The sequence below is a fragment of the Cyrtonyx montezumae genome, unplaced genomic scaffold (assembly GCF_038088225.1).
Source record: "Cyrtonyx montezumae isolate F1298 unplaced genomic scaffold, pur_monq_1.0 scaffold_3, whole genome shotgun sequence".
Taxonomy (NCBI): Eukaryota; Metazoa; Chordata; class Aves; order Galliformes; family Odontophoridae; genus Cyrtonyx; species Cyrtonyx montezumae.
The window spans coordinates 112,593,390-112,617,472 of NW_027072034.1; the positions used below are offsets into that span (position 1 = coordinate 112,593,390).

The 24,083-nt window shown below is 40.5% G+C and overlaps 1 protein-coding gene across 1 annotated transcript in view; it reads left to right on the plus strand.

Annotated features, from left to right (window-relative positions):
- MYH9 (myosin heavy chain 9) overlaps window positions 1-24,083 on the plus strand; it is a 66,080-nt gene that overhangs the window by 23,860 nt on the left and 18,137 nt on the right. The window contains exons 4-17 of the mRNA XM_065743042.1: window positions 5,348-5,375; window positions 6,138-6,231; window positions 10,389-10,481; window positions 11,149-11,212; window positions 11,726-11,824; window positions 12,689-12,832; window positions 14,969-15,064; window positions 16,111-16,229; window positions 17,162-17,314; window positions 19,111-19,284; window positions 20,019-20,192; window positions 20,775-20,889; window positions 23,224-23,417; window positions 23,744-23,865. Coding sequence (XP_065599114.1) covers window positions 5,348-5,375; window positions 6,138-6,231; window positions 10,389-10,481; window positions 11,149-11,212; window positions 11,726-11,824; window positions 12,689-12,832; window positions 14,969-15,064; window positions 16,111-16,229; window positions 17,162-17,314; window positions 19,111-19,284; window positions 20,019-20,192; window positions 20,775-20,889; window positions 23,224-23,417; window positions 23,744-23,865 — 1,669 coding nt within the window. The remainder of the gene's footprint in view (window positions 1-5,347; window positions 5,376-6,137; window positions 6,232-10,388; window positions 10,482-11,148; window positions 11,213-11,725; window positions 11,825-12,688; window positions 12,833-14,968; window positions 15,065-16,110; window positions 16,230-17,161; window positions 17,315-19,110; window positions 19,285-20,018; window positions 20,193-20,774; window positions 20,890-23,223; window positions 23,418-23,743; window positions 23,866-24,083) is intronic.

Sequence of the window (24,083 nt, forward strand, 5' to 3'; positions counted from 1 at the left end):
CTCAGACCCAGCTGTCATCTTCATAAGAAACAGTCCTTTAGGCCCGCTCCTGTGAAACACGACCTTGAAGTATTTTATTCATAATTCTCAGATGTTGACGTATTTCTTAGGTTTCCAAGCCAATAGAATACTTCTGTTCTAATTCCTGGGTGCTGCTTTCTCAGCTCGCTTTATAGCTCTGCTCTGATTACACCTCTTAATTTTCTGTAAGATATTCTCTGTGTGTTTACCAATTCAGGAATAGCTGAGAGGCAGTCCGCTCAGTCTATGCAGGGGCGCAGATGTCTCTTTCAAGTTGCATGCAAAAGTCAATCCTGTTTCCACTAAAAACGAAGGAAAATAGCTTGTGGTTTCACTAGTTTATTTCTGAGATTTGTCCAAATTTCTGATGCAAAGGGCAGCGTTAAATTTGGATACTAATTATGGAGGATGTTTGTTTGATGGTGTCTGTATACAGATCCCACGGAAAGATGCACGCAGTTTCTGATTTTCCTAAGAGATGCGTTTCATGTTTTCAATCATTTGAGATTTCTATATGCAACTCTAAAGAGAATGTGTCTTGAAATGCGGTTCTCAATAGAACAAGGAGCTAAAAAGAGACCATTGCCCACTTGTTTTTCAGTAGTTACCACACCCTTTTTGCTTCATTCCTACAAACCAGAGCAAGAGCATTCTGGCAGTTCTTACATAACAGTTCAGCCCTTTCTGTCAGTCTCCCTGCTGTACACTGTCCTAGTGCCGCGAGCAGCCTGAGCTTTTGCAGGCTGTATACCGGTTTTTCTTTCCTGTCAGAACTTGGTAAACATTTGTGTAGCCTAAAATTACAGCCTGACTTATTTTCCCATTTTGCTATCTCCAGATTCCGTTCTGAAATAGAAGGGAAAAGCTAGAGAAAGGGGCATGGGCTTTAGTCCAACCATGGCTCAGGGAAATAAATATTTACATTTAGTAGGATGTATTTCATTTTTAGAAATGACACTTTTTTCCTTGTGCCTGCCCTCAAACTTCGTGTTCTGCAAAGCTGACTCTTGGCACTGTAGCGGCCCTGCCAAATCAAGCGACTTTTTCCTCTTTCACATCTAGGAGTTGTGTTTTGTGAGAGCTGCCTTAAGTATTCTGTTTCCTCGTGCATGACGGTAGCTTATTCGCATTTGGAAACTTCTATCCTACACGTTCCCAAAAGGAGAACACAAAAACAAGTTCTCAGGCTGTGCCTGAGTGTTTCCCTGGGGTGTTTTTGATCCTACTCAAAGCAGCACGTAGGTTAAAGCACCGCTGTGAATATATTTCATGCGATTCTGTGCCAGCAGGGTTGTTCCAATAGCACAGCATGTCAAGTGCCTGGGGCTCCTCACGTGGCGGGGCCCTGAGGGAAGGACGTCCATTGTGAGATTGTGTTGAGGTCAGACGAGAAGTTTGAGGAGAGATGAGGAACTGAAGCTGCTGCATGGCTGAAGCGTGCGTTTCAGCCCACTTCTTGCTTTAGGTCACCTCCCTAAGTTGGCCAGCAGACGTTTCCCCCAGTTGGGCTGCGGGCCTGCACGGCCTTACAGTAACGGAAACCTACCGGGCTGGGCTGCTGCGCCCCGCCAGGCGCTCCGTGGTTAGGAGGTGGGTGGTACCATCTCGCTACGGTTAAGCTTGTAGCCTTAATGAGTCAGCTATAGGCAGCGGATAGCAAGCCAAGCCTTTGCCTTTCAGCTACACTTCCTCTTGGCTGGAGGGATGATGTCACCATTGTGTGAGTGCTATAGCACTTCTCCTTTTATGGAGATGAACAGGCCTGCAACTGCAGTCACTCATGCAGAGGAAGTGGGTGATAAAGGCCTGGTAGGGTGTGCTGTATCTCAGATGGGGAGCCTGAATCGCACACTCTGTTCTTCTGTTCTAGCCTCTTCTTCCACCCCCAAACACATTAAAAAAAAAATAAAGACTTTGGGACTCTGTTCATTCATCAGTTATGCCAATATATTCCACCACAGCAGTTCAGAATTCTTCCAGATCTGTTATTTTGCAGTAGAATATTTATCTGAGGACCATTAATGTACAAGATTTCTGTCTTGTCCAAACAAATTTTGGTTTAATTGATTTAATTTTTAGCGTGTGCTGAAAGCAGTCTGAATCTAAAATGAGATCTTTTATTTTTAAACTGAAGGAAAGTCAGATGTGCTTTATTTTTTAATATAGTAAAATTAATCTAGTGATCTCACTATACCATCCTGCTGCATAGCTTAAATGTGAAGGATGTCTTACTTCCTGCATTTCTGGATGCTGCTTCTTATGGTCTCCTGAATACTGTGGTGATGAGAACTGAAGAGGAGCCTAGATAAAAAGCCTTCCTTGCCAGCTGGTCTGAAATACAGAGTTGTTGCTATAATTAACTAATGGGTTGTTATTCTGAATTGTTTTTAATAAGTGACTCTGTTTTGGATTGAAAAGCAGATGCAGATTTCTTTTAATCGGATGTGTCTTGATTGTGTTATTATGTGCGACTGAGTTTATGGTACCCAGCACATTTTCTTTTGCTGAGTAGGTCGCTTGCACAACTGACAGCGCAGTAAAGGCAAGCACTGACTGAGGTTGTGCAGTACGCCCATGTTGAATGACCATCTAAAAAAAAAAGTGGGGGAGTGGAGGTGTCCTGTTGTCTGGGCAATTGGATTCATATTCATGACGGCACAAGTCAGCACTGTATAGAGAATAAATACAACAAGTCTTAATTGGAAGTGTGTCTAAGAGTTATGCTCCTGTATTTGCTAGCTCTTTGGCCCTTTGGTAGGCTCCAATTTCCTGTTGCTCAACACATTATTCAGTTGTCTGTCTGTACACAATTAGAAGAATTCCAGCTATCCCAATGACTGCCGCTTCGCTGTCCTGGGAAAGAATTTCCCCCGGATTGCAAACAGGAATGTTGCCTTTTATGGCAATGTCTGCACGCTGCCGGTGGCTTGCCTGCACTCGCAGGTACGTTCTTGCTGGCTTAAAGCAGAGGTGACTAACGCAGCTGCAGCAGGCCACCAGACGAGTGTGCTGGGGGAGGCAAGCCTGGTGCCAAGAGGGCTTTTAAACACTGTCTGTGGCTCTTCCTGTTGAGCACCTGACAATACCTCGCTTTGTGTTAAGGAGTGGAGAGATCCTGTGCTTTCCTCTTCGTGGCTTCTTGAGGTAATTCTAGTGTTGTTGCTACCTTGCCCCATTGTAGTTCAGCTCTACAAGGGCTACCCTACACATTTCAGCTGGTCAACAAAACTTGTCATGATCATAAGTGTTTGGTGCTGAAGGAAATCTGAGGAAAGAGATGGCATATGGCATGGTAGTACTTAGGGCTCCACTGCCTGTATGAGGAACCCCAGCACATCATTCCGCCACCTGAGTTGGCTGCCTCAAGTGAGGAGTGTCATCAGGGACATCTTTTTTTCTCAGATAGGCTTCTTAGGTGAGCTACTGTGATACCTGAGTGCAAATAGAAACTTTTCTAGAACAGGTGGGCTGGTCAAGCTTTCAAAAGGCAGATGTATTTATTCAGAGGCACAATCTTATCCTTTCAAGTAGCTGCTTTGTGTTAGAGTGTTGCACCCAAGTGTTGCACTACTGCAGAACATGTTTCTTTAGGCGATCCGTGGATGAGTCACTTTCCCAGTGCCCAGTCACACAGATGTGCCTGCTGAGCCATTGATCCACTGGGAACTTGGAATGGTTGAGGCCTTTGAGGCTGGCTCGCATCCACCCTTCACCTTTATGTCAGCAAAATGGGCACATATCTTAAAAGCAAAAAAAATAAAATCCAGCATTTAAAAAAAAAAAAAAGAATACGTGATGCTAATGAACTTGCAGAGTCTAGTTTTGGATGTGTAGTTTTTTTCTGATCCAAAACTGTATGAGGGACGGTTTTATTTTGCTTGCTTTCTTCCAGTCCCAGGCTGATCAGCTCTTTCTGATAATTGTATTAACAGGGATAAAGCAGATTATTTTCCTTTAAACTTTTATGCTCACCTGTACACAGTCTGTTTCCAGCAAAACAAGTTCAGAGCAGGTTACCTCTCTCTTGTGTGTGAACTTAATTTTTCCAATATTATTTTCAGAATAATTTAAGAAAAGACAGAATCTCAAATTTGGTAGGTTCACCTGCTTTTCCTGTTCCGTGAAAAGGCTACCTGACTACAATGCCTTCCCTAATTAGAGTTCAATCTCACTATCTCACACAAAGAAACTTGAATGGTGACTCAGTTGTATCATCTAAGCAGTTCTCTGGTGGGGAGAATGCTAAGTCCACTGAAGTTTTCTAAGAGAATGGACAAAGGAAAAGAAGTAGCTAAAATGCGAAGACAGTCACAGTTGTAAACATACTGATCAAAGGTACCAATTGCTGAAATAATTTATTAGAAGAATTCAGTGAATTTTCTAGTTATGGATGCTTGGGGCTTGCAGTCTGTTTAGAGATCAGATTTGAATCTGACACAAAATTGGAGTATAATGTGGAAAAAGAACAGCAACTAGATGAAATCTGACTGCTGTGATACACAGGTTCTCAGGCTGGATGTTAACCTAAAGAAATAAATAAATGCATTTTGTTGGTACAGTCTGTTCCATACGTGTCTCAGTGGCTCTTGTGTGATCCAGGACTTTCTGTGCATGACTTGCACTTCCTGAGTCTGTTCTGTGTCTGAACAGGTCTCACTTCCCCTGTGATTCCTACAAACTAGTGAAGCTGTAGTAGGCACAGGCACTCTCCACTCTGCCCAGTGTTTCCAACTGGGAGGAGAATATGGTGCAGATCTGGGGGGCTGAAGTGGGACTCGAAGTGGAGGGGTGAATGGAAAGTGAAATTAAGGCAGAAATGTGTTTGCATAGAAGTGCTTGGGGAGGAGTGGGATGAGGACTAGACAGGGATTGCCTTCTGAGGAAGTGGAATCGTAGGTGGAAGCTGAAAGGAGGTTAAAGATGTTGGAGAAGATAGAGTGGTAGATAGGCTGGGTGAAGTAAGTTCTGTAACTGGAAAGATTTCATCATCCATAGCTGGGAAATGAGCACAGGAATTAATGTGTCTACTGTTTAGCCTTCAATATAGTATTCCTATTCTTGATTTTTGCAACTTGTCAGCATGAAAAAGAAAAGATTTCTGCTGTGATGCAAATGATATTCTCTGGATGAAGAAAACATAATGGCACCACTGAATTTTAACTTTGGCAGATGGTGGGAAGTTGGCTTCTGCTGCCAGAAAAGGGGTTGATATTTCTGATGATGCTTGTCAGAGTTCACTGGCTTTGTATTTGGTGTTGATTTGTTTCTGTCACATTAATTTAATTGTCAAGTCTCAATCTGACAGCCATTTTAAATTTTATTCTAGATCGAGAAGATCAGTCCATCCTTTGCACGTGAGTATATACATTTGCAAGCTTGTCTGGGTGTCTGTGTTAAAAATAGTGGTTGGAGAACTCTTTTAATAGTAAGCACTTGGGAGTGGGCTCAAGTAAATCGAGTAATTTCAGAGAGTTAAGGAGGGTCCTACTTCAGTTCCTCCAAGATTTAGTCCTTTCTGTGAAATAAATTTCATGGGAGCTGAAGGAAGAAAGGAGGTTTTCAGACAGCCCAAACTCCTGAAGAAATGAGACTTTGTCAATGGAAGAGTCTTGGAGAACTCCTTAAGGTTTGATGGAGCTGTTGTGGTTAACAGTGCTGGTGCTGATGAGCCTGATATAGTAACGAATAGTCTTATTTGTTACAGCAGTTTCATTTCTTGACACAGCAAGATTGGTTGGCCCCTGGTCAGGAACATTCATTCTGAAAGATTCATTTCATTACCTTTCACCACTTGCTCTATAGCTGCCTCTGGATTCTTCCTCATCCACTTAGCAATTTTTATATCTAAGTGACTAAAAAGTATCATTCTTCTTTGTACTGCCTCCGTAGTGCCAGCATACAGAGTCCTTGCCCAGTGGCAAATTAGTTGAGGTCTATAACCTTCCATCCAGCTACACTCGTAGCACTCTCTAGTATGATTCAGTTTTTGTTGGCTTTGAGAGAGATGTTGTGATAGAGTGGATTTAAGGAGCTCTGAAGCCCTTTGGAGTTAGAAATATGTCCCCCTATGTCTTTTTTGCGTGTGTGTGTGAATGAATTGCAGACTTTCTTTACAGAGGTGAATCAGGAGCTGGTAAGACGGAGAACACCAAGAAGGTGATTCAGTATCTGGCCCATGTTGCTTCCTCACACAAGTCTAAAAAAGACCAGGTAAGACCTAGGTTTAATTTAATGGTGCTTTATTGTTGTGCTGACTTTGGACAATAGATATGCATTGGCCGTCATCAATAAAAGTCGTGTTACTAAAAAAAAAGCTTAGAAGATAACATCTATCAGGGAACTGAGGAGGAGAGTGAACTATGAAATCATAAAAGTTTACTGAAAACTATGAGCCAGGGAACACTGTTCTAAGTCAGACTTCCTTTGAATTCAGTGGAGCTACAGCAGGAATAAACTCATCCACAACCTCTTGGATTCATGGGCTAGAAGCACTGTAAATGAAACATCACTCATCCTGATCTTTTTACACAGACAAGGCTCGTAGCCAGTTCAGGAAGTTTAAAACTGATCCTTCTGTGCAGGAGTTGTCTCCAGTCTTCAGTATCTTTGTATGTTAGGCTTGGCTATTGCATACACTGTCTCAAAACTGGAGAATACAGTAGTAGTCTAGTGAACCTCAGCTGCAAACTTTAAAATTGTAGGAGAACATTAAAAGGGTGGAGAAGAGCCAAGGAACAGCACATGAAAGGAGGGTGGTGGTGATGGTGGGAGGACTTTGAAAATGTCTCACTTATATTTTTTTCCCCCTCCCTCTCCCCCGGTGGACTATTGCCGAATTCATCAGTTGTATCCTCGTAGGTGAGCTGCACGTTTACTGCACGTTCTGCACCAGGAATGCGTTTTCTGTCCCATTGTGTGATTTTTTTTTGAGCAGCTTTTCACTCCACACCAATATCACTTTCTGCAGCTAAACCAAACCCATAGACAGTTCACAATTTTTTTTTTTTCGTGTGTGTGTGTGGTGCACAATAATCTTTTTATTAGGATGTTCGATTGAGGACTAAAGTAATATAAAGAAAGAATACTTGTGTACTGTGGTAAAAACTAGTTTACATTTTAAGACTTTTCTTGCAGGAGTTGATGAACAATTTATTTGGAAAAATATTCCTCTGGGGCAATAGAACTGGACCAGACTTTCGTAGAACTGAATATCTAGTATGTATGGTGTTCCTAGCAAGATAAATGTAGGCATGTGTTTAGCTCTCTCCTCCCAGCAGTGAGATGTGACTGCAAGTTGCAGAGAAAGATCGATGAGGAAGGCTGCCCTGCAGACAGGGTGTTCCAGGACTGTGAGCTTGTTAGTCAGAGCTGAACACTTTGGAAATGTTCACTGGTGAGCCGTGTAATGAAATCCAGATGCCAAGAGGATCCTGTGTTATCTCTCAGTAAAAGTTTTCTTCCTAGTATCTTAATGTGTGGGCATGCCTTATGTGTGTAGAGTATATGAATAAGAGGGCATCCCTGCACACAGGCATGCTGTGCTTGTGCACACACATTCTAATAAGTAACCTTTGGAATACAACCAAAAAAAGAAAACCTTTTTACATGCCAAGCTTTCAGACATATGAAGGCTTTTTCCATGGTCTGTCAGTAGCTGTATTTAGAAACATTCTCCTTTTTTCTTTTACTTGTTTTTTAAATGTGGAAAACAGAATCGTGGGCTTAAGCTAAGTATTCTTCCACTGTGTAACCTTAAATGTTAGTTTGTAAGGAGTGTTCTGGGCAACAATCCTTTACAAACCTTAAACTTGGAGCCAGATTATGAGGGGTTATGCATTATTTGTTTTTAAACATCTGAGATCTTGACAGATTTATTCAAGTGTCTCAGCAAAATCTGATTTATGAAGCATATTTGTCAGCTGTAGCTCTCTTGCTTTGGAGGCTGTGGCTGCTTCCACCAAGTCCAACGCATTAGTATGTTCAGCTAAATAGCTTCTAGCTGCATGGTGTGAGTATTAGTGCATTAAAGCTGCTTTTGGGGCCTACTGAATCTAATCATATAAATACGTTTTCACTTAATCAAAGTTCATTTGTGGAAGTCAGGACTGATGTTTTCCCAGTTTTAGTCTCTGCTTCTTTACTGACTTGTTGAATCATGAAGATGAGAACATTCGCAGCTGATCAGAAGTTCACGGGTAGTGGTTCCTAATACTTAAATCTCTATAATGAAGGTCACGTTATTGATGATCTCTTTCCTCTTTCCCCATCCAACTCAGGGTTGTTGGGATCCAGTTATCTGAGAGTCTTTCACCCACTTGTGGAAAAGAGTATAAAGTCAAGTTTGAAAGTGAATAAACAAAACCAGCAAAAACCATAGAGGAAACAACATCTTTTACTTTTTAGAAAAGGTGAAAGCTAGCTGTGATTTCTGGATGCCCATCTCCATATAGACAAGTCACGAGAACTGAGGTGTGACCAACTCCAGCTTTCTCCTTTCCTCACAGTATTACACTGCTTAAGCCCTGAGCTGGTGTTCTCTTACACCTGTTTCTACTTTGGTTGTTCAAGAGAGCGAGTCACATTCAAACTATGGTTTACCAACATCTATGTGGCACGAAGGGCACTTTCTTACTGAGGAATTAGGAGGAGGTTTGGTAGCAAAACTTTCTGTAAACTTTTGGTATTTGTGTAGCAAAGCATAGTCTTAGGTTTGTTTTGTTTTGTTTTGTTTTGTTTTTAACCAAATAATTAGAACAGATTCATCCTGGCTTCTTTTTAGAGAAAAAGACACTCTTTTGATCCCTTTCCTTCTTGTGCCTTAGTTGAGTTGAAATGTTGACCTCTGCCTGCATAGCAACAGATTGTAGCCACAAACAGAGTTCTGGGACTTCACTGCAGGGTGTTGAGGGAAGAGTGTTCCAGTATCAGTGCATGTGCCAAAACAGGAGGGGGAAATGTGGTTGCTACACAGTTTCTAGGTCTGAACCCTAGTTTCAAGGTTTTCTCCTTGCACATAGACTGTTGTGAGAGAGCAGGTATCCTGGCTTTCCCTTTCCATGGTTAGCCAACCCCCTTGTTGTGTACACTTTACAGTGAGTGGAAGTGTTTGCAGCAGCTGCCCCTTCTGTGTATGTGCAGTTCTGCATGGACTGGGGGTCATGTTTGGCATTTTGTTTGGCAGTGCAGTTTGCAAGCATGAGGTGAGATGATCATGGAATCAAAAGAGGCACAGTTCTTTGTTCGGTTACTGATGCACCACCTATGTAAAAAGCAAATCAACAGCTACACAGCACAACTCTATTGCTGTTTAAGAGAGACAGTGACCTGTTCTATAATGCACCTTAAACAGGAATGGCAACAATTTTCCTTTATAAATACCATCAAATAGTTTGCCCATGCATTCCATTTTTCAAACATCAAACTCAGTTTCCATCTGTATGCACAGGAAGTCTTGAGTATATACTGATAAGTACTAAGAAGACAAATATTAATCGAAACTGTCATTTTCTGTCTCCACAAGTTTTCCAAGTAATCCTGAAATATGCAGAACTCCACATTCTTAACACAAAGGACGAATGTTTTTAAAAACAGTTGGAGATGTATCTAGAGCCAGAAAGGAAAGGTGTACATGCTTCAATGATCTTGGCAGGGAAAAAGGCTTTGATTTTTTTTTTCTCTGCAGCTTCAGCATTTTGTGTTCCCTGAGGGGAGGAGGAGTGTGCAAATGCGGCAGTAGAACACGAGCGATCCTGCACTTTGTGGGATACCACTAATTCTCTTTTTTTCTGTGCGCCTTCTTGCAGAAGAATTTTCTGCTTGTTTGTATTGTGGAAAACATAGACTCTTAGTGCAGTTTGGTATTGTTGTTTATATTTATTTGTTGATTTGTTTATTTTAAAAACATTATGACTTTTCAGGCTAACTTCTTAATCTACTGCTAGCAGAGTTCAGAGCTGTCTCACAGTAGCAAGAAAGGATTTTTTCTCACTCTTCCTACCTAGATGACAAGACATTTCAGGGATGAGGGCCTGATCTTGGATTGAATTTGTTTTGTTTTGTTTTGACACTGGGAAATCTGTAGAGTGTTGTGGCCAAGTGACTTTAAAGAGCTGCTTGTTAACAGAAAGACATCACTGAGGCATCCTTATCTTGGTTAAAGAAATAAAGCATCTTTGTAAAAGCTTCCGTTTTACCTGGATAACTAATGAGTCTCCTTTTGAAGGTTTAAGGGATCATCTTCTAAGGTTTAATGTGGATTCTCTACTACGGATACCAAGCTAGTGTGAACTGAAACCTCAGCACTGGTTTGACCCAAGCTTGATGCATCAGACTGCTACCTGCTTTATTCATTTCTCATTTCTCTCTAGGGTGAACTAGAGAGACAGTTACTCCAGGCTAATCCCATCCTGGAGGCCTTCGGAAATGCCAAGACCGTAAAGAATGACAACTCTTCAAGATTTGTGAGTGTTATTATCTAGCATGATTTCCAGTATCCTAAACTTCTCAAAGGGAGGACTTTTTCTGGTTTTGAGCGCAGTGCTGTCTTGGGATAGGACAACTAGCTGTGTGACTTCTTTGAAGTTAATCTGGGAAGAGAATTTCATTCAGTGAATTATCCAAAAAATGCTGCTGGTGGGTCTCTAGTATAAAGGAACCTGATCCTGTGCCAGGACTATTCGCACCAACTTTTATTCTGAGTTTATTACAGTCAGTTTAATCCTGGAGAGCAAATAGCAATCCTTGGGTAAGTGTCTGAGGCAGACTGAGGAGCCAGAGCTGGAGCTGAATGGCAGTGGTTGATGCTAGGCATTGAGGAAGCAGAACTGTTTGAACAGGATAGCACAAAAGACTGAAAATGCAGTAGTTGTGGGAAATCTAGGTTGAAACATAGTTAAGATGAATTGTAGGCTGTCCATCCTTATTTTAAGGTGTTTGGTGTCTTGTTCATTAAATTGCTGTCGTGATCAGCAGACATTGCCTATTGGCTGGGCTTATGTTTTGTGTAAAACTTGCCAGACCTGTTCTGAATTTCCTTTCCTGTATTCCAAAGACAAGGTTAGCCTTTGCTACTTATTGCCATTTCTGGATGAATGAACACTAACCTTTTTGCCAATACCTTCCTCTCAGGGCAAGTTCATCAGAATCAACTTTGATGTCAACGGTTACATTGTTGGTGCCAATATCGAGACCTGTATCCTTTTAGTAGCCACCTAAAAAATAAGAGGGTATCGAGAGTGGCAGAAATAATGCTTAGCAGGCTCATCACACCTTACTTTTGTTTGTGTCAGAAGGCACTTAAATTTTTGCTAGCGAGATTACTGTTGTAGTTGTATTGCATTTTGTGATCTTTGTGGCTGCAGTGGATGTCTCTTCTGAGTTAATGAATTCTAATCATAGGAAGCTGAGATGGCAACATAAATTGCTATAAGATAATTTCATGAGCCATTTTTAACTCTGTGCAAGGCGAAAGTGAATGAATGGTTACTATTTCTCTGTTTATCAGTTAAAATTATTTTATCATAGCTGTCATTCAGAGGCTGACAGAACTGAGACCAGAACTCAGTGGCTTGTTGGCTGATAGCAATTGCTAAATCAATACCTCTGTTAATTGGCACAAGGAGAACATAAAGTACTGCCAGGTTTTCTCCTGTGATAAAAGAGGAAATTATTTGTATATTCTGTCATATGCCTTAACTCTCAGAAGATCTTCTGGAGAAGTCACGTGCAATTCGTCAAGCCAAAGAGGAGAGAACCTTTCACATCTTCTACTATCTACTCTCTGGAGCAGGAGAACATTTGAAGAGTGAGTTTGATTTTTGTCGTAGTTATGGAGTTCTCTTGTCACTGCAGCAGAGAGTTCAAACACCTATTCACTTGCACCTGTTCTTTCGTAGTTTCTTGTCTCTGCCTCTTAGGTATGGCCACCTCTTCTCCACTTCTGCACATGCATACAACCCTCTGCCCTCCCCCTGCACTTCTCAGTTCCTGAAAACTTGCTTCTCTGGTTCCTTCCTGCGCTTGTCTCCTTGCCAGAAATGACTCTACACCCTTCCTTATCTAAATCACTGTCCTGTGTTTAGTCTAGTCTTGTATGATGTAAGCCTTTCTTGTGCAGGAATGATCCTACTGTGATGTGCTCAGCATTTAACTGAATGGAGCAAGGCATCCAGCCTGTGCAACTCTAGGATGCTAGCACACCTACCTTTAAAGCCTCAGCCTAATATTGGACTGCATGTTATATGAGAGCTGCAAATAGATCTGGAGAAATAACAGAAAGAGAGGACTTATTTCATAGTTGCTACTATTTCAAGAACTGTATATTAACCTTCATGTGACTTGAAACAAATAACGTATCTGAAGTTGAAGGCAAATTTACTTCAAAGTTAATCCCTGCTTTTTATAGACTTTAGGGCATAATGGTGATTGGCACCTCTTTAGTGGGGGATTCCAGAGGAAGGAATAGAAAAAAATAAGGCAGAAAAATTCCATTTTTTTCCCCTAAAGTATATTAAATTATCAACTGTTAGTAAAATAGATCTTAATCTCAGATTCATCCAGCGCCTCCTGGCATATGCAGGTGAGAAATTTGCTCTCAGTGGTAGCTTGTCAAATAAAAAACAAAATAACAAAATAACACCACAGTAACTTCTTTTTCATTTTTCCTAAGCTGATCTACTTCTGGAGCCTTACAACAAATACCGCTTCCTTTCCAATGGGCACGTTACGATCCCGGGTCAGCAAGACAAAGATATGTTTCAAGAGACCATGGAAGCAATGAGGATCATGGGCATCCCAGATGAAGAACAAATAGGTATGAGTCCTCTGGAGAGCTTGAAATTTGAGAAATTTTTGGTTTGTTTTCTTTTTTTTTTTTTTTCGTTACTTTGCTTCTTCTACCTCCACACCAAACCCAAAGTGAGCAGGCTGCGGGTGGTGAGTTTAGTAGCTTTGGAGTAACTACTTCAGGATATACCAGCATAGTTTCAGTTCATTCAGTCTTAGGAGTCAAACTGCCAATGGAACCTTTTATCTGCTTGCTGGTTTTGATCCCAGTCTGAGGGCTGTGTATCTGGTTTATGAGTAACACATCCAAGATACAAGATTTCCCTCATTCTCTTGTGTAATGCAAGGCTTGTGTGCTCCCCTGCCCCCTAAGCAATGGCTTTTAAGTAGCTAATCTAGTACTGGCTGGATTAGTTCTTTGAAAATGGCCTGCTCATTGTGTCTTTCTTACCAGCTTAACACTGAACTGCTGATCAGAAATTAATATTGTCTGATTCTGGGAGCACAGTTCTCTAGAATTTTATGAAGCCAGCAAAAAATGCAGCAATTCTTATCCACTTCTTCTGTGCTCTCATTTATAATCTGCCTTACTGGTTGGGAAACATAGTTCTGCCAAATTTCAGTTGGTAGATCTATAAGGTCTTATAAAACTAGAACTTTTTTTTACCTACATTGAGGCAAGCATCTGTGTTTTTATTGAGGTCACTGCTTCCTCTGCTGGAGGCTGTAGCTCTTGTGGCTGGAATATGTGCTTGTGCCATAGCTGTTGCTCTTCACAGTGCAGCCAGCTATAAATCCATTCTTTTGTTATCCACAATTTAATACTATATCCTAAATCATCTGAGACTGGAACTGCTATATGGAGGTGAAGACATGTTTGCCTAAACGGAATTAAATAATTGGCAGCCTAATTTATTGCTGAGATGTCCTACCATATTCTGTTTGTTGTTCGTGTTTGATTTGGTTTTTGTTTGTTTGGTTTGTTTTTAATGTATGCTGTAGGGCATGTCTTTGCTGTCACATAGATGAGCTATTAGTTCCAACCACTACAGCAAAGAAAACTGTAGTACTCTGTACTTGCCATTCAAGGTATGAAGTTCCTTTAGGCTTAGACTAGGAATACATAGAGTAGTTAGCTGGGCAGTAAGATTACTTGGTTTTGATGTATAATCTAAACATTAACTTTCTCCATGTGTGAGACAACATCAAAACAAGCTGTATGTCCATGTGCCAGGACTCCAGATTCAGCTTCCAAACACTAGATTTCAAAACGTGCCACTAGGAGCATATGTGATTCTCTTCTCTTAGTCCTAATGGAGAATCTGTGGAACCTTTGTCCTGCTATCAAAAAGATACTGTTTTAAAGCAGCTGTTTCTGTAGTAGCTAAAAAATTAGGAGATGAAGATAATCTTTGGCATCAGATCATTTTTACAAGTGACTGGAAGTTTTCTCAAGGCAACAAGAAGCTGTTTAGCAAGAGCTTTGATAGGTACATAGTAAAAATTGGCTTAATGCTGTGACACCGAACTTCTTGATCCCAGTCCTCGAGTCTAATGCTGCATTTGTGATGTTTGCTGTTGAGAAGTACAGATATATCATTTAATGATGGTTGAGGTGATTCAGCATGTGATTAGTTATGACACAAGCCCTTTTGCCCACATCCTGCTGCACTCCCTATATTGTTGTTTGTCTATATGGACTACAGATCTTGATCAGGGAGCTGAAAGTAACGTGAAGTTAAAGGAACAGAATCTTCCTTCTCTTAATTGATTAACACTCTTAATAATTGTATTTCTCATTTGTTTAACAGTAATTATTGAAAAAAAATGGTGGATTTTGGTTATCGGGAACAAACATCAAAAAAATGTGGATGTTACAGGATGGGGTGTGGCTCTGGATCTTGTCTCCAGCTTTACTGTAGTGATGTTGAGGACGGACATGTTCCCAGGCTGCACAGCCTTGCACTGGAGAAGCAGGAAAAGTCCCGTGTCCCGGATGCGTGTCATGTAGAGGAATTATTTATCTGTGATGTTTTTTTTCCCCCCAAATTCCAGAAATTTCTTTGGCTGTTGGGAAAAGCTTCTTACTTTTCATGATGTAGTTAATTGGGTCATATCAGGGCTCTTGCTGATGTCTGACACTGAGCTGTTATTATTTCAAAAGGTCTTCTGAAGGTTATCTCAGGTGTTCTTCAGCTTGGCAACATAGTCTTCAAGAAGGAGCGCAACACAGACCAAGCCTCTATGCCAGACAATACGGGTAACCGATCTCCTTTCCCTAACCCTAAAAAAGAAATACTCCATAGAAAATTGCAGAAAAAAGCCTACAATAAATTCTTGGAAGTAGAAAAATGAATTACAATATGTAGGGAATGCTGCCATCGCGTTCTTCTATCGAGTGACTTATTGTCAAAGGAGATGACAGGCTCCTTCATGTGAATATAAGAAGAAATGCTTTGTCTTGCCAAACGTGGATTTGCAGCCACTCATTGGCAGGAATGTGGTACTGCTCTTGTTGAAAAAACTGGGCAGAAAGTACACATAACAATGACCAGATGAAAAGGCTTACTCTACTGGAACGTGTAGCGTGTGTCTGTTTTAACCAGGCTAAGAATGATTACTTCTTACACACCTGATTAAGGAATATTTACTAACTTCATATTTAGACATTTTTTAATTTCATTGGCCACGATTGCATGTTTAAGTAGCATCATATTTCACACAAGAGAAGTCTATATATTGGAAGACATCTTCAAATTCCATTGTAGAATTACTGCAGAAATGTAAGAGGTGGTTAATTGCTCTTTAAATGTTTGTATTTTTGGCTGTTGTGGTAGAAAATGTTGTTTAAATGGCACCTTGGGGAGGAGAGTAACTCAAATATTTTTTTTGTCTCTTTACTCTGAAATAAGAAGGTTGCCCCAGAAGCTAATCAGTAGGTGAAGACAGTACTGTTAGTTTGATATAGAAGTCAGTCACTCGTGATACCTTTAATTTGTTTGTAAATGTGTACGATCTGAAGATTCCTCATTACCTCGTAGTGGTCGGGGAGGGATTGTGGCAAATGGACTCCTGGAGCTTTTAAAGAAACTCTGTAACCCCTAGTATGGGTTGCTAGAGTTTTTTGGGAGGTTTCTTTGTTTCATTAACCTGCTCCTCAGTTTGTGGCTTTCTGACAGCATTTTCATTGCTGTCCTGGGAATGCAGTTGCAGAAATGTTTTCTTTCTCGTTTTATGTAAGAAAAACAGGAAAAAAAAAACCAACCAAGATATTAATACCTTTGTTGTTTCCTTTTCCTCCTTTAGCTGCTCAGAAGGTGTCTCATCTTCTGGGTATCAATGTGACAGATTTCACCAGAGGTATTCTGACTCCTCGCATCAAAGTTGGACGAGATTATGTCCAGAAAGCTCAGACCAAAGAACAGGTAAGCATTCTGCACAAATGAATGAGTACTTCAGTCTTTAATTTTGCTGTTACAAAGCTAACAAATTTATTAAAATTTTCTTCAGCATTTAATAGCCATCTTCATGGCTGTAATGTTGGCAGCTACACTTGGATAATACAGCATCTGTGTTCCTTCAACTATTAGCTTTCTTGATCTGTATAAAAATAGAAATCACCCCTGCCCCTGTAGCACTTTTTCTCATATGAGGAAAAAATGAGAGCACAACTCTCCTAATTTTAGTGTCTGGCTGTCCCAGGGGAGTAAGTTTCTTCAGTGCTCTATGCAAGGATGACATTTTTGAGTTGCTATAACATAGACAACACCATTTCTGAGTCGATCAGCTGCTTGAGTGGACGAATTTGTATCTCACTTTTGGAACTGCTTGTATGTTTAATAGTCTTGAATCAGGCTGTGCTGAATGTGTTCTTAAATGAAACCTGAACTAGAAGCTAACAGCTTCCTAAATAAAGTAAAGCCCCTGTGCTTTCTCTCTGCATGGCTTTTCCATAAACACATCATTATTCTCAGTGTAAATAAACATGCCCCATAGCATGAAAGGGATTGGGGAGGGAAAGTGAAATCTGGAAATATTCATAGGCTGTCTTTCCATTTTGATATTTAATTTCTGATTCTATATGTTTTATTTCTGTGTTAATCGTGTGTAGGGTAATGGCATTGAGGGGGAAAAATTCCTTTCACAAATTCTGAATTACAAAGTAATTTTAATGCTTTTCTGTGGATATATGTGAATGTCCTATACTACTTTGGAAGGGACTTGAATATTAGGCTATGGTTTCTCGGGTAGGCAGGATTCTGAGAGTTGGCTTTGACATGCTGATTTATTAAGATATTCTTTGCTCCTGCAGTATCACTGTTACAATGCAACTCCTGATATTTGTGTTTCTGTGTAGGCTGACTTTGCCATAGAGGCTCTGGCTAAAGCCACTTACGAACGGATGTTCCGGTGGCTGGTTATGCGCATCAACAAGGCCTTGGATAAGACCAAGCGACAGGGTGCATCCTTCATTGGAATCCTTGACATTGCTGGTTTTGAGATCTTTGAGGTAAGGAGATGTCAGGTTCCTGCACTCAGCACAGTTTACCGTGGAGCAAGGAAGGAAGTAGTTGTAGGAAATAGTTTTAAAGCTGGAGTAAAATAGAATAGCTTTAGAAATTGTGTGCATCCTGCTTTTATTTAAGATCCCTACCAATTTGAACCATAAGGTTATTTAATAACGTGTCCCAATTAGTTCATTCTCTTAGTTTGTTTATTCTGCCAATACTGTTATCTCATATTCTGGAGCTTACATCCTTTCTGTCATTTCCATCACAATTATTTTTATTTCATAGTTCCAGGTGCTTGTGATTCTCTATAATTTAGCATGTGAGAGTTTTCTGGCCTACAAAAAAAAGTCTTTAAAATGTCAAGTGGAGTTAAAATTTAGTCCCATTATTTTATCCCAAAGCATTAAAAACATGATCCACTGACACCTATTAGCATCGTTAAGAATTGTTAGAATTGTCTCTCTGCTGCTTAGTTTTGACAAAGACTTTTGGGAAGACTAAGAAAGGGGGAGGCAGAGCAAATCAGGTTCAACATATTCTGACGTATTCTGTGTTCTGTGAGAAGTGTGAAAATCAGGGTTCAGTCTGGATGCACTTCTATCTAAGCCGTTGTAACAGTTTCTTGATGCAGAAAATGGGTAAACTTTGACCTTTCCCCTTCTGCTGGTCCTGGCTGCACATTCTCCTACTGTTCACATTTCTAGCACTGCAGATACTGTTTTTCCTGGGGTGGATTATAATTGAGTCAGTCTGTAAAGGGGAATCTAAGCACAAAAACTAATGCAAGATAAGTGTAGGATGGTAACAGCCGAAGGAAAGTTGAAGGAAAGATGGAAAAGGGAAAGTGGGAGCTCCCCCTATAGGTAGCAGTGATCTATTAGGCCAAATCATAATGTCCATGAAACTACAGTTCCAGAAAGTGGCTTTGTTTTGTGCTGAGTGTTTTATAATCACAGGCTGACACCAGGAAAGTGCTATTCTGCCAGGTAACAAGCCAGGCAACTCCTATAAACTTGTGTTTTTCTGAATCTAGCTTCTGTGCAGCTGCAAAGTTAATTGGACCATTTATTGATTAAATGGAAAACTAAGCCATAGGAAGATTGCTTTGTTTCTCTCTGATTATGCTGTTGATCTAACCGTACTTTTGGTTTAATGGTTGCTACATCTTATAAAAATTGGAAGGGAGTGGAAATGCATGGTTAGGAATTACTGGAACTTGGAGGAAGCAGAACAGAACCACTCTGTCCAGCAGCTGCATTAAATTAAGTATGGTCTAACATGAAAATACATCCTTGGTTTTTAACCTTATCCCTTTATTCAGTTTGAAGAAATCAGGACACAGTGAAGAAATTTCCCTCACTTTTCTTGTTCTGATTTTATATATGAGGATTAAAAAAGGACTACCCAGTACACATGTTTTTAGGAATCTGCCTGTGGATCTCCATTGCTTCCCCTTCCTATGAAGAGGACTTGCCAGTTCTGAGTTTGTGAGAAAACTGGAGGCTTTTCTGTTCCCAGGTTAAGTGGCTACAGTAATTCTTCTGTTGTTTATGACAAAACATTCTTCTGCAAACTCTGAGGAGCACTATGTGAATTTCCCTTGGGACTGATGCAGTGTTTCAGTAGCATGTGACAGGAAATGCAGTTCATAAGCAAGAGGGTTAGAAGTTAGGCAAGAAAACTAGCTTAGAGTTGCTGGACTATAACTATGAATGTGATCATTAGTGCTTGGAGAATAGGAGATGTGTCTTCAAAAGCAACTGTTCAAATACCTTCCTACCCTTTTCTTCATCAGCTGAACTCCTTTGAGCAGTTGTGTATTAATTACACAAATGAAAAGTTGCAGCAGCTCTTTAACCACACCATGTTCATTCTGGAGCAAGAGGAGTACCAGAGGGAGGGCATAGAGTGGAATTTCATTGACTTTGGCCTGGATCTGCAGCCCTGCATTGACCTCATAGAGAAGCCGGTAAGAAGCTTGTTCTCCTGTCCTTGATCAAGAAATGGCTGAACTAATTGTGTCGTAGAAAAGCTAGTCTGTATACAGCTAGCTTTTGTAATCCTCTACTGGCACTGGGGTTTGCTAAGAAGCAGAAATGATCATTTTTCTCTTGGCATGAAAGTATATGTTATCAATAGAACTGTTAGTATCAATCGTGTAGGGAGTATTGCATGAAAACAAGTCACCTTGGCAGCCATTTTTTCTTCTCAGAAAATTACTTTTCTGTAGAACTGCATTGTGGTAGGTGCATAAGTGCAATTTAGGGTAAGTGTTGTGAACTCCTTTGTTGCCTACAAGTTTGAAGAGAGGCTGCGTACCTCTGTTGCTTTAACTTCACTGGCAAAGCTTGGAAATTCACACTATTTGCAGTAGATGTTCCAGTAGTAGGAACTAGTTTCTGAAATTTTTCTGCTGTGGTGTTCTGTAGTGTTCCTTTTATTAAAAATATATATTTTTTCCCTTAAAGCATGTTGTATCAGTGTCGTGAAAGAGACCTTCTATAAAAATGTTCAGATTTCAGAAGGAGGATCTTGAGAGATTATTATTAATTTCTATTACTATGGCAGCAGTTGGACCGATAGCACAGAACAGATGAATGTGACAGGGGTCATGGTTAGGAGTCCTTTTTATCCTAGCCGTCCAAAGGTTTTAATTACTGAAGTCATGTACTTAATGATGTTTGGATGTTTCCCTCCTTTAAGGCTGGCCCCCCTGGTATACTGGCCCTGCTGGATGAAGAGTGCTGGTTCCCAAAAGCAACAGACAAAAGCTTTGTGGAAAAAGTTGTACAAGAACAAGGCACCCACCCCAAATTTCAGAAGCCAAAACAGCTGAAAGACAAAGCTGACTTCTGTATCATACATTATGCTGGCAAGGTAAAGAATTAATAGCTAAACTGCGCATGAGAAGAATTTCTGACTTATTTTCCACTGTGTAACTACTGTCTTTTTAGAAGTAGCTACTTCCAAAGTAGCTGTGTATAGGAAAACATGAGAAACTAGTGGGAAACTTCATAAAGCTGTTTCATTGCTGTAGACCTTATGGGCCCTAAGAAGATTTACCTGCAAATTAACTATGTATAGTTGAGGACATGTCAAATTGATACTGATTTAAATTTGTTCTCTGTGACTCAATGGGATTGGAGATGCTTTTCAGAAACCTTGCATCAAGATTTCATCACCAGTAGTGGTGGTGCAGCAGTTTTTTGTTTCACACTCAGAATGATATATACTGGCGTTGCAAGTCCATTCCCTTTTACTGATAGAACAGAACATTCAGTGGTTTTTTTTTAGGGTTTGGTGTTTGTAGCTTACTTAGATGACACATTTTAGAGTAATTAGGTTGTCTGTTGTTGATTAAGCAAACCTTGGTGCTGCTTTTGTAACTTTGCAGAATCTTGCTGGATCTTGTCCTGCAGAAAATGCTCTGAGGTTTCTTGATGTGTTTTATTTCCCCAGGTGGATTATAAAGCAGATGAGTGGCTGATGAAGAACATGGATCCACTGAATGATAACATTGCTACTCTTCTCCATCAGTCGTCGGATAAGTTTGTGTCTGAGTTGTGGAAAGATGGTATGTAATTAGATTTAGTCTCTTATATTTTCTCTTGCTGTTATACATGGTTCATAAAAAATCAGTTATGATTTATGTTACTTTTTTTTCTCTAGAGACTAAACCACCCAGATGAATATTATACAGTAAATCCTTTGCTTAGACCCTGGTATTGCATTAAAAATTCACTGTAACACACACAAAAAAGGCTCATGTGCAACGGCTTGCATTAAGCTTGCTGTATATACTGCAAGTATTATTCCAAATTATGAATACCAGATTAATCTGTGGATACATCAGTGCATCCTAGCTGCTTGCTTAGCTGCAACGCTCAAATGCTGCAAGATCTGAGGTTGAATCTAGGTTTTCCGTCCTGCAACTAACGTGTTTTTCCTGCAGTGTTGTTCAGTATTTTACTCTATCTGCTCTGACTTTATCTGCTTTTCAGTCTTACTGTTGCTGTCACTTTCTGTCATGGGTTTTCTTTGACATCTCTGTCTGTTGCAGAGATGCAGAACGTTCAGAGAGCCTATTTCTATCAACACTTTCCTATTCTTCATCTAGAACCAGGTGACTGAGTAATCCAGCTGTTGTGTCATGTGTGTAATGCATCCTAGAGCCATGCAAGAAATGCTTCCATTAACTTCTCTTTGTCCCTTTGTCATACCTGCTTGTCTTTCTTGTTCATTTCCTTTGCTTTGTGCTAGTAGCTCCTCGTGGACTTAAAGTAAAAATCCTTGCAAGTGGATGCAAGACAAATATGGACACATTCAGGTGCTAAAGGTGCTCTTACAAGACTTCCATAGGAATGGCTGAGAGCAAATCCTTGTCAGATGTTTGAACATAAAACTAGTAAGGCTGTATTTCATTCTTGGAAGAAGGATTTCCAAGACTACATTAAAACTGAAATTCAGTTTAATGCTTATTCTGCAGTTGGGATTTGACGTCAGCTGCACATAACAAAAAGGAAAGTTGGTTTGGAAAAGGAATTTGTACTACACGAAAAATATCCAATAGCAACTAGTACCTCGTAAGGTCTCTGTTGTGTGAGGCTGACACTCCAAAGCCTTTTGGAGTTAAAATGTCAGCTAAACCACAGCTGATCAGATCTCATCTATTGTTCTTAGCTGGATCTTCTTTTGCAAGTGATGTCCTTTTTGCCATCTTGATGTAGATTGCAGGGCTCAGGTTTTTAAGAGGATTGTTCCAGACAGAATCTGGGACACTCTTTGTGGATTTCCCTGTGATGTCATCCGGTAACATAACCTTCTTTTCTTTCTGATAAGACAGCTTTAACCCTATTCTAATGGCTGCTCTAGAAGAGAGCAGTTGTAAACTAACATTAACTGTAAACGAAGCTTCTATCCTTTCTTATTTCTTCATTTATAGGGATTTCTCTTGACAGGTTTTTTTAATCAAGCCAGTTGAGCACGAGTTATATATTTTCAGAAGTCAAGACAGGGAGCCTGAGTGTAGGCATCAGTTGATCACTAGTGAGATAGTAAATTGAGAAAATGTACCTTATGGTGTGGGGATTTATAGTGGTTGTGAGTGTGCTTATTTATCTCTACATGATAGAACAGTGGGAAAAATGCTTTAATTTCTTCTGACTGATGCTTCTCTCAGATCTAACCAGCTTCTAATGAAAAGAATGATCTTGGAGTTCACCCATCAAGATGATGGCTTCATTGGTACTTGGATGTCATTGTGGCATAGTGGAGAAGCTGTTGGGGCAGGGAGTTCTGGCTTTCTCCTAGTGATATTGTTCATGTCTGTGAGTCATAGAATACTTGTACTCCAGAATAAGTCAAACAGTGGCATCTTGGGGTTTGGTGTCTATCATGCCTTTTACCATGTTTGTTCAACTAACGAGTAGAGACGGCTTTTCTGATCACCAACCATGGCAGTTCTGCTTGTGACTCAAGAGTCAAGCTGGGCTTTTTCTCTAACTGTGGCCCCTTTTGGATCAGAGTTAACTAATAGTTGACTCTGGTGGGCTAGCAGCTAGAACTCTTGGTTTGTTGTTTTTCATTGTAACCTAAGCAAGTGGAAGCATCTGAAATACATTTCTAGATTGCTTTTCCAGATCTGCCCTTCAGAGCATCAGTAGACTATGTTTGGGAGTAAGTTTGATTCCATCACTCAAACTTCCTGTAGTGAGCTGCTGCTATTTTTCCTTCCTGCTCCTATCCCTGCACAAATTCTGTACAGGAGTCGACATCTGTGTAGAGATGAAGCAAAAAGGATCCTGCAGCTCCTCTCATTTATCCTGTTCTACCCAGATGTTCTTTGTACATACCAATGTTTCCTTTAGTTGTGGCTGAATTTTAATGCCCTTTCTTGTGCTCTCTCTAGTTGATCGTATTGTTGGGCTGGATCAGGTAGCTGGCATGTCAGAAACAGCATTGCCAGGAGCCTTTAAAACCAGGAAGGGTATGTTCCGAACAGTGGGGCAGCTTTACAAAGAACAACTGGCTAAACTGATGGCCACCCTGAGAAATACCAACCCCAACTTCGTCCGTTGCATTATCCCCAACCATGAGAAAAAGGTAAGGGAAGTTATAACCATGCAGACACAGATGGACTTCCTTGACAGGACGTGACTGGGCTGTTTTTTCTTCCCAGTTTTTCCAAGAGATCTTGCATTGGTCCTGTTTATTCAAGATCTCTCTTTACAGTTATCTTAAATAGTGGCACACTTTCCAGAATTTGGGAGAGTGATCTTTGCAGTTAAGGTGGCATAAAAGCTTTCAATTTCTTATAACCAGAAAAAAAAAGAGAACCAGCTGCTTTACAAAAAAGGGGAGGAGGCAAGGTGTTAAGCCCCATTTTTAAAAGCTTAATGATATTAAGAAAATGCTTTTTTCCTTACCAGGCTGGAAAGCTTGACCCTCACTTGGTCCTTGATCAACTTCGCTGCAATGGAGTACTGGAGGGAATCCGTATTTGTCGCCAGGGATTCCCCAACAGAGTTGTATTCCAGGAATTCAGACAAAGGTAAAGACTGAGAAATAATCTGAATTAGTCTCTACCCCAGCAAGGGTATACGCGTGAAAATTGAAGCATTTTGTTACAACTAGATCAGTGCTGTTTTGAAAGGCAGCAGCACCAGAACGTCTGTGCCTTGCTATTCCCCTGAACAAAGCTTCCCAGAAGTATCTTTGTCTTTTTCTCTACTAAGTGTGGAGTTACAGTGAGGAGTAGAGGACCCCACG